We start from the raw sequence: 11,189 nt of genomic DNA on the forward strand, positions 1-11,189 counted from the left end.
AGGCAGCGCCGAGTGAGTTACGCCCCCATATTTGGACATAATTGATTGCGCTAAGGTATCTGTTGTCCGGGTTTTGGCGGAAAGCCGGCATCATTGCTGAAAAGCCACCTGACAAGGAGACTGACTCCGACAATGATGAGAGGGAACCCGGCATAATTGGCCATGGATTTGTGGGTGAAGATTAATTTAAAAAGTGTATTGTTAAATAGTAGAATAAAGTTCAATTAACTCACTGTTTTGCCTCTGTTGCCAGATGCTGTTTTAGCATGCGCCTTATAGTACGGTGCAACTTATGTATGTGTTAAGTACAGGAAAAAAAACCCGTAATTGAGACTGCACCTCATAATCCGGTGCACCTTATGGTGTGGAAATACAGTACTTCGGATCACGGGTAAGCTGGAACCTATACCAGCTGACTCTCGTTGACACCCTTTTTGAAATAGCCAAAACCACACAACTTTTTTGTCCTTCAAATGTAGAGTTCAAGCTTCATGGATCGTAATAATTTGACCAAGTTTAAGAATTATGCTATGTATATTTTGAAACCAATGTATATTCATTCATTCATTTTCTACCGATTTTTCCTCACGAGGGTCGCGGGGGGTGCTGGAGCCTATCCCATCTGTCTTCAGGCGAGAGGCGGGGTACACCCTGGACTGGTCGTCAGCCAATCACAGGGCACATATAGACAAACAACCATTCACACTCACATTCATACCTATGGACAATTTGGAGTGGCCAATTAACCTAGCATGTTTTTGGAATGTGGGAGGAAACCGGAGTACCCGGAGAAAACCCACGCATGCACGGGGAGAACATGCAAACTCCACACAGAGATGGACCAACGTATATGTACTACCTAAGTTGTTTACCTTACAGTAAATGATCTTTATTCGTGGTAAGATACGAGCAACATCCCTGTGTGCCTTGGATAGTTAAAGACCTCTGTTTATTACGGACATTCTCCTCCCTTACTCACCCAACTGGTCTCTCGAGTATTCACCACAAAAATGGCTGAAGGTCCCGAGTAACACCATAAAACCCAAGGTGACTGAGATTTTCAAGCCGTTGTACCCAAATCGTTAAACGTCTCTTGCGTTTGTGACCCTAGACTCTTGTAAAATGTTTATGAAGCTGCTGAAAATGTTTTATTCAAATGAGCTTGTGGTTAACTTTCTCTCAAACATGGAATGATGTCTTCTCAGGGTAAAAATATAACATCTAACATCAACTCAGCTCTCCGGACAGCACACATTGCAAGAGTATTGATACAGGATCAAAATGAGTGCCGTTCTCCGAAATGGTTCAAGCGAGTATCAGAACTCCTTGGTAATGGCACCCTTGGGGGCACTCCTGGTGTTTGAAATGAATTCAATAACAAAGCTGCTCCTCTCCACTCAATAACACTGCAGCAGCAATCAGTGAACTCGGAGTCAGGCCTCACAGCCTGATCCATGCTGGTCAATAGCTTCTTTTTAGCACAGCCCAGCAGAGTCTGTGTCTAAGCACTAAGCGAGTCATTATTCAGAGAGGCCTTGGAGTGCAATAACTCCCTGCTGTTGCATCATTTCAAATCATTCATCATTTACAGCCATTCAGAATGGATCGTCATGGCCGGTTTTGGGAGATGTGAAAACATTCCTCAGCACAGGGGCCTCGTATATCACGTCATATTTCAAAAAGAGCTATTGAAAAGGACAAATGCTTTTTTCAGTAAAACATCACTGTAATCCTCCTTCTTTCCAATCCATTTTGTCATCATATGCTACCCGGTGGGGTTTATTCAGAGTCGCATCTTTTACTGGAGATTGATGGATAACATCCAATGTTTCGAAAAGAGAACATTGCCAGCCAGGACTTACGAGTGAAGACACAAGTGAAGAGACGACGTAATCACACAGTGGAAGCAAAGTCACAATATTACATTACCTGCTCAATATGTGAGCTGTTAAATTGTTAAAAGGGTATAATTGCAGCGGGATGTAGGGGAGGAAAGATGCGGGAGGGGAGGAAAATGTATCAAAAGTATTGGAACTACTGCAAAAAAAACATTTTAAACACAGTTAAATCAGTTCTAACACTACAGACACTACACACTTCAATCTAAATTACATTACACATAACACTCCCAACTGAATGGTTGTTTGCTGGCGCCCAGTCCAGGGTGTCTCGCCCGAAGACAGCTGGGATAGACTCCAGCATGCCAGCGACCCTCGTGAGGATAAGTGATGGAAAATGAATGAATGAATGAATGAATGAATAACCCTCCCAACTGCAAGCATGCCGTGAATGGTTGTTTGCTGGCGACCAGTCCAGGGTGTCTCGCCCGAAGACAGCTGGGATAAGCTCCAGCATGTCAGCGACCCTCGTGAGGATAAGTGGTAGAAAATGAATAAATAACCCTCCCAACTGCAAGTGTGCCATGAATGGTTGTTTGCTGGCGACCAGTCCAGGGTGTCTCGCCCGAAGACAGCTGGGATAGGCTCCAGCACCCCCGCGACCCTTGTGAGGATAAGCGGCAGAAAATGAATGAATGAATAACTCTCCCAACTGCAAGTGTGCCGTGAATGATTGTTTGCTGGCGACCAGTCCAGGGTGTCTTGCCCAAAGACAGCTGGGATAGGCTCCAGCATGTCAGCGACCCTCGTGAGGATAAGCAGTAGAAAATGAACGAATAACCCTCCCAACTCAACACATGACACTTATAGAATATAATACACATAAGAAAACATTATCATAAACAGAACAAAAATGATGCAATGCATAATCCAGAATAAAATAAAATACACTGACTCTCGTCGTAGGCAATTGGAAGCCATCAGGACGGTTAAAAATGGTCACCAGCTCCGTCTAACTGGGGGGTGTGTGCCAATGAGCAGTGTCAGATTAACACTGTCAGTGTAAGAGTACATTTCAGTGAGCAGAGTCTGCATTTCAGTTTTGAGGATGTGACATTAAGAGCGGGGGAATCATTATTGTTAGTCGGTGTGTGACTATCGGTCATAACAGGCTGCAGCTGCAAGGATACGTGTGTGTGTGTGTGTGTGTGTATCATTCACTGCACTCTGAGGTCAGACACAAGGTCATCTTTGCATAATGTCAGCAAATGATGTGCTTATGAGTTCATAAGCAGAAAGAACAGAATGGCCGCAACAGACTGGAGATTTTTGCAGTAGTATGAAACATGTTCTACTCTCACTCAGACAGGAAAATTCATCAGATAGACCAGGGGTCTCAAACTCAATTTACCTGGGGGCCACTGGAGCTAGGGTGTGGGCAAGGCCGGGCCACATCAGGTTTTAAAAAAAAAAAACAAAAAAAAAACGCATTTATTAAAAAAAGAAAAATATACAAACTTTTTCAGTGCTTTGGTTCCAATTTTCTACAATAAAAGCTCTGATAAAACATTCCACTGTTCTGAAATATCTTAATTTTTATTTTCTGCACAAAACAAGATGAAAAATAAATAAATCAAGAATAAAGAAAATCAATCAATCAGTAATAATAATAATAGTTGGTGGGTAGACAAATTATTTTTTTCAGATTAAAATGAACAAAGCATTATTAGAGCCCTGTAGACATGACAAAACACAACTATAGTCACATTTATACTTTTTATTTACAACATATTGCGCAACTGCAGGGTCTTGAGACACATGCTAACTCGCAAACTAGAGAGCTAGCAACCTAAACGGTAGCCTTCAAGTTATTTCCTTTAAACTTAAATAGCCAAAAACTTACCACTTCCACACGGATAGGGAGGATAACTATTAACAGTTATTTAACTTTTAACAAGAACATTAATCAAACGTAATATTTTTTTCTGGGTACATGATACCATACAGCATCCATATGAAACTTGCGCGGGCCGCACTAACATTAAACTTTCATATCAAGGCGGGGGCCTCAAAGTAGTGTCCTGCGGGCCACATGTTTGAGGCCCCTGAGATAGACAAATACATCAGAATCTGTGTTTTCTGAAAAGTCATATAAGATGAGTTTACACATAAAGGTTGTTTGGACTTGTTGGGATGGAATCTGATTCCAGAAAGAATGAGCTGGATTTCCTTTGCCCTTGCAACAATTTGATGCCCTGTGAGAGGAGGGGAGGGGGGGGGGGGGGGGGCTTTGAGAGGTGTCAAACTACAATATGACAGCTGAGGCAAAGCATATAAATGTGAACAGTCAGTTTGCGTCACCTCCTTCCATCCTTTTCTCTTTCAAGCCCCTTTATGGCTTTGGTGGTTGACAAGGTCGTGTCTGTGTTCATCTCATATAAAATACATCACAGCCACTAGATCACTCAGAAAGAAGGAAAGTTAGATGACCAAGATTGTTTTAATTAATAGTTATGAACACCCCTCTTCTCCCACTTTCAAATATTGAGTTGGACTTTTTTAGGACATGAGTTGGACGTGCCAGTGACATGTGGCAGATTGCCTTAACTGGTCGTACTCTTCTAGTCATCACCCAGCAAAGCAATTACTTAATTATCTCAATTCAATGCAATTAAGGATTGGATATGAGGTTCAAATTATCAGCGTCTGACATGTGTCATTGTGTCTGGTTTGTGATTATACCGTTTTCAGGAATTCAGAAGAAAGCAAAACTACGAGAAATGAGGAGAAATACTTTCAATGCTTTTATACTTATATGTTTTGTTGCATTTTTCAGTTTCAGTTTTTGAGTACAGTCTGTACCATACAGATAAATAAATAGATATGATCAGTTTCTCAGTAGTACAGCCCTGATCAAAATCTATTGGGAACATTGCTCCAAGTGGTGAAGATGTCTGTCTGGAACTGATGGCCATTTTTATAAACTTCCCCTGCCATCCATCCCCAAAATGTTCTCTATTGGATTTAAATGAGGTCAACATGCGGGACGGTCTAAAATGTTATTCTCCCTGAAGAAGTCCTTGGTCAAGCGAGTATTATGAACTGCAGCGTTGTTCTGTTGAAAAAGCCAGCTGTTACCACACAGACGAGTCATGCTCGCTGCAACATCTGCACGTAACCAACCACCGTTTGACGACCCTGCACCACCTTAAACTCCAGTCTTCCACTGAATGAAAACATTTCAGGTGGGATCTCCTTGTCATGCCAGCAACGTTGGAAGCCTTCTGGACCGTAAAGGTTAAATTTTTTTCTAATCAGAGAATAAAACTTTTTGCCACCTTTCAATGTCCCATGTTTGATGCCCCCCCCCGGCAAAGTCTAAACTGGCGCTTTTGTGGTTTTGAAGTTGACGAGGTCTTTTGTTTTTGAAGATGGTGTGTGATGGTTATTTTGATGCAGTTGGCACCAGTATGGACCTTAACTTGGGTCGAGGGCCGCTCTGTGTCTTGACAAACAGCCAATCAAATACTCCGGCTGGGTGCACGTGTAATTTTTGGGCGTCTACCGCTTGACTTTTTTGTTCCGTAATGACAGAAAAATAAATGAGAACCACTTGATTAGCATAACATGGCAGCACAATCTTCGGCTTCTGTGTGTGCATGTTGGGTCGTTCGTGTTTCGGGGCTGTTTGTGCGACTTGCTGTTCTCCAGCTGGATGACGGGGATTCAAACAGCACTCTGGGCACCAGGAAATGAGGCCAAACTGCAAGAACTAATGTGTCATGGCTGGTGCCATGAACTACTAATGGCATATCCGCAAATGTAATATTTACTTTGAACAAATCGGACAATGTATAACATAATTACAAACAATATTTAATATACCCAAGCAAGGTTCATGAATCATGTCAGGAACCCTTTAAACTCAACAGTCTGAAGCAAGCAGCTGTTCTCTTTCCAAGTACCCATCATATAAAGAGTTATTGAGGTAACATCATTGACTACTTGTGAAAAGCACTTCAGATATAATTATAGAACAAACCCAACAAAACATTTCAGTGTGTGTGCATATTCATTCATTCGGGAACAGAAGCAATCACATCATACGGATGATGGTGTAGATGTGCCAGAACGTTGACTAATTGCATTGTTTGTCGTTGTTGGTGAACAGCAACAATTATCAATTCTTCCTGAGCCACCACCTTATCGTGGTGGAGGAGTTTGCGTGTCCCAATGATCCTAAGAGCGAGGTTGTCGGGGGCTTTCATGCCCCTGGTTGGGTCACCCATGACAAACAGGTCCTCGGGGAGGGACCAGACAAAGTGTAGCTCAAAAAAAAAAAAAAAACAATGGACCTAATTTTCTCTTGTCGATATGCGGGTCACCAGGGCCCTCTTCTGGAGCCAGACCTGGAAGTCAGACATAAAGGCGAGCGGCTAGTGGCCGGGCCTGCACCCATGGGGCTTGGCTGGGCATAGCCTGAAAATGTAACATGGGGCCAAAGAGGTTGGGTGTAGAGCTAGCTAGGCGGTGGCCAAACATTGGTGGTCTGATCCTCGGCTGCGAAAGCTAGCTCTTGGCATTTGAAATGTCACGTCCCTGGTGAGGAAGGTGCCTGAGATCCACTCACATGAGATCCACCTGGAGTTCCTTAAGGCCCTACATGGCGTGGGCGTGTCTTGGTTGACATGACTCTGCAGCATTGCATGGATATTGAGGAGGATCCTACGTATATTGTGGGGAGTACTCCAGGAATATGGCAAAAACCGGCTGTTGGTGTTTGGTTCATTAGAATCACACCTTCAAGTCTGGATTCATGGTTCTCTTCCTGAAAAGTATGGGGCCATCTTCGGGTCAGGGATGAGGTCCTGCCCTAAGTGGAGGAGCTTAAGTACCTCAGGGTCTTGTTCACAAGTGATGTAAGGATGGAACGCAAGATCGACTGGCACATTGGTGCGGCGTCCGCAGTGATGCAGAGCCTGACTTGGTTCATTGCGGTGTAGAAGGAACAAAACCAAAAATCAAAGCTCTCAATTTACCGGTCGATCTACGTTCCTACCATCACGTGCTCATGTGCCTATGCTCATGTGGTATTTTTGGTAGGTCCTTTTTTCCATTTGCATTTGGCTCAATTAATGTTTGTGTGACTGTAATTGGTCACACATGGAAATGTAGTGTTCATTTGTGTGTTTGGCTTGTCTGCCTGTCTCTGTGTGTGTGTGTGTGTATGCACTCGTTGCGAGACCACACTGATTACATTTATGTGTGCGTGTGCCTGCATGTGTGTCTACATATTCCCTGACCAAGGCAAACCAATTAAATGCTACGGCAACATTGTCCTTCTTTTATCATCACACAGAGACCATGCTGGTCATGTTCTGTCACACTAATGTTTGCAGCACTTTGGTGGTGAAAACTCCCAAGCAAACATTGAGCCCCACCACAATTGCCATACAAAGCTACTTCCAGTGGACTAATGGCAAGCGAAGTCACCTCCATCCAACTCCCACTTGTGGGACCCAGTAACTGTGTTTTCCTTTCTGCCCACAGCTCTTATCGCCTGGATAAAATCAACAGTGACATGCGTAACTACATCACCAATTTTGCCGCAGACTTAAGGTGAATACACGATCAGTGCCTCCCTTTACCTCTCTGTTGCTGCCAGCCGCAGTGGTCAGGTGTGGGAGGTGGCTGGCTCGACACCATTGCTGACATTTTCAACATGGAGATCAATGGCAACTTGCTCAAATTGCATGCACAAATAGGTGACAAATAATCTACAGTTGAACCTCCGCGGGTAATCACAATTATTTACAGGATGCTGGTCATTGCCGGTCAATTCTTTCCCCAGCCAAAGCAATGAAAATCGAAATGGCGTGAATCCCTGTGCATTAACAATTTACCATTAAGAGATTTTCTGTCCAAACCGATTATTCATGTATCTTTCTCCATAAATATGCTGTTTTTTTCCTGCAGAAAACATGTCATTCACTCTGTTGGTAATATTTATAAATACAAAATAAAGCAGGTAAAATGTACAGCATACATGTACCCTGATTAAAAAGTCCACAATTTGTATTTGTCTTTTTGCTGTACTGATAATGTTTTTTCACACTTTGTTTGGCAGTCAATGAAAACATTATAGTTGCTGTGAGAAGCAAAAGTTATCATCAGTGATGAGTACCTATACAATCTATATCTATACAATCTAATACAGTAGAACCTTGGGTAACTTCATTAATTCATTGCACAAGGTCCAAAATGTACTCTAACCGAATCAGTTTTTCCCATAGGAAATAATGCAATCCAATTAAACTATTCTGGACACCCAAAAATATGAATGCAAAACACTTTTTTATAGTTCTACAATCATATGTGGTAAAACAATTCCAAATGCATATGAATGAAATGAATACATTAACATTTAACATAACTTTTGCCTTAAATGAAGACTTGATTGTTGACAAATACACAATGACAAGCGGCGAGGGAGGAGGAGAAGACAGATGGGCATTGATGATTGATTAATTTAATACTGTTTTTCACCTTTTTTGCAGCCGTGATCAATAACAAAAGCAGACACTTGCGGCGTAACTATATTAGTTAGCGAAGATCTACAGAATAAACAACTGATGACATCATAGACGGGCGACAAAGCTGGGGTACAATGTTGGTTTCTATTTTGTTAACAAGCTAATAGGCCACTAACTAGGTCATTTTGATATAAAAATACATTTTAAACACTATTGGACTCACGCAGTGCATTAATAACGTGACACGACGCGGGCCATTTTGTATGCTAGCTGGGAAATTTATGCAAATTGAGGCAAAATGTTGCCGTAAACTTTTGTTGTGTTTGGTAATCAAGGTTCCACTGGAATTATAAAAGTCACTCTTTACTGGTTCGAAATCGGAGAAAAACATCACTGTCAAGTTAGTAGGATAGTATGGAAATGGATGGGGAATGAGCCATGAGTCAGAAATTGATATTTTTATGCCCGTATCAATTAGTTGTGGATTTTATTGCGTAACATTTTGATATTATTAACCGTTCCACAAGTGTAAAAGATGGTAAAACAATTTACCTGTATGCGGGACAAAAGCCGAGGAGACAATTTCCAACCTCAGGGGCTTTAGAGGTTCCACCATAACTGCAATATACAGTAAAGCATAATATTGATTGAAAGCAAGTGTGATTTGTTTGCAGTTTGTGATCATTTTATTTTCATATATTCAACTTTCTTACTTCATTCACACTGACTGAACTTTCATTTTGAAAGACTTTGCAAACACGGAGCAAGGACATTCGACAACCTAATGATGTATTGAGAGCCTTTTTAATCACACCGGCATTTCATTTACTGCCAAACATTTATCGCCATCAAAGGATTCTAAATCATCCTTACTTGCTTTTAGAAAGACATCCAGCAGAGAGAAAGATTTGTATTTCTGCTGTGAGTCACTCGGTATTCTCGGTTTATTTACTGAACCTTTGTCTTTTCATTCATTTGGCATATTTCCTTTTCTTGGCAGAGTCCACTGAACAGCTCCCCTCCTCTGCTAGGTTGGCACATTTAATTGATGCGGTGGATAACGGGGGTGCTCCCTGAAGTGTGTGCACGCTAACTAGCTCCTGATTTGCATTTCCCTCATTTGCACACATTGATTTGATGTTTCAGCACAACATAAATCCAATCACCTTTTTTAAGGACACTGCCTCACAGCAGGTGGGTCTCTTCTTGGAGGAAGAAAGGTCATAAACTGTGTTTCTCTCAAGTTCAGGTTATCCGAGGGGGTGGAAGCCCAGTGTCTTCCACAGCACGCAGTTGTAGCCACAAGTCATCAAGTATAAGTTGCTGTTATTAAATGATATTTAAACTATCTAAAAGTGCCACTTCTGGCCTACTTTTCTCTGTCTTTCTGTGTGTTCAGTCAGAGTTACCACTTGCAATCATCCATTCATCCGAGCATCGCCTTGGACACCAATGCAAACTACAACTCCCCAAAGTTTCGCTCCAGGAATCAAAGCTACATGCGGGCGGTCAGCACCCTCAGTCAGGCGAGCTGTGTTAGCCAGGTGAGCCAGGTGAGTCATCGGTTGGATTAGTTATCACAATATTAAACCCACACTATTGAATGACCTTGAGGGAGCATCTCTCATCTACCACTGCAGAGACAAAATATGTGCATGTGTCAAGTAGCGTCTTTTCTTCCTGCCAGGTGAGTGAAACAGAAATAAATGGCCAGTTCGAATCAGTCTGTGAGTCGGTGTTCAGCGAGGTCGAATCCCAGGCCATGGATGCGTTGGACTTACCCGGCTGCTTCCGAACCCGGAGCCACAGTTACCTACGAGCCATCCAAGCCGGCTACTCTCAAGACGATGAATGCATCGCACCCATGGCCTCCACAGTCACCTCCACCATCAGATCCACCACAGGTAAAAGTGTACATTCCCTTCATCCAATCGGTGCGTGTGTACCGACGGAACAGCAGATTATTGTTTTATTTGCTTTTGAACGTGCGGTAATGGCTGGAATTTAAGACTGCATAAAATGGTTATACTGTCAGGTGTCTCATAATCCTTGCATGATTTATGTGTTTTCATTATTGGGTTGTCATACCTACAACCTTTGACCTGTGCAAGTTCATCATTCTGTATTTTGGATGCGGTTACCTCATCTGCTCGTCCATTGGATGCATCAGAGAGTAAAGTTATGAACCCTATTGAAAATCTCAAGAAAGACAAATCAGGCCAGATGCTCAATGGCTTTCTGCATCATATTTAATGTCTGACTTTCAGATATATTCACAGATTTTTTTACTATAAATTGGGCAAAGGAATGGTGAAAGTGGCATAGAGTTCTCTACTTGTAAAGCTAGTTTACGATGTGCTACAAATCTCTAAATGTCGCAAAATACACCGGGAGATGTCTTTGCTCTTAGGGCTTTATCAGTATTTTGTCAAAATGCAAATCCATTGTTTACACACTGTCAGATCACATGATGATTATGTAATATGGATAAATAACAGTCGGCACAGAAAGTAAACATTCCTGAAAGCTCACAAATGTTTAATCACCCATCAGAGACGTTGTTACATTGTTAAATCTAAACCTTCTCAGCTGACACAGCCATTTATTTCTGGTACTAAAGGCGTGATTATAAATTGAAAGCTGCTGGTGGTTTCATGACTTGCTTAGATTGATGGCTTCTCAAGGGAAAAGATCCGTCCAAGCACAAATGAATGAACGATGGAGACCCGGGGGAAGAACAGAAGAAAAAAACATGTCCACAAAAGAAGTCTGAATGGATTCTGCCTCTTGTCACACAACACTGGGACTAAAGTAGGTT

At 42.2% G+C, this 11,189-nt stretch overlaps 1 protein-coding gene across 9 annotated transcripts in view; it reads left to right on the top strand.

The window, feature by feature from the left end:
- The window catches only part of dlgap2a (discs, large (Drosophila) homolog-associated protein 2a), a 141,141-nt gene that overhangs the window by 105,218 nt on the left and 24,734 nt on the right, over positions 1-11,189 (top strand). For 6 of the 9 annotated variants that reach the window (XM_078796027.1, XM_058090758.2, XM_058090765.2 and 3 more), the window contains 3 exons: positions 7,389-7,457; positions 9,771-9,924; positions 10,059-10,275. In XM_078796027.1, the coding sequence (XP_078652153.1) occupies positions 7,389-7,457; positions 9,771-9,924; positions 10,059-10,275 (440 nt within the window). The remainder of the gene's footprint in view (positions 1-7,388; positions 7,458-9,770; positions 9,925-10,058; positions 10,276-11,189) is intronic. The other 3 variants (XM_058090760.2, XM_078796028.1, XM_078796029.1) reach the window with 1 other exon arrangement.

The sequence above is a fragment of the Doryrhamphus excisus genome, linkage group LG14 (genome assembly GCF_037039965.1).
Source record: "Doryrhamphus excisus strain RoL-2023G ecotype Guam linkage group LG14, RoL_Dexc_Guam_v1.1, whole genome shotgun sequence".
Taxonomy (NCBI): domain Eukaryota; kingdom Metazoa; phylum Chordata; class Actinopteri; order Syngnathiformes; family Syngnathidae; genus Doryrhamphus; species Doryrhamphus excisus.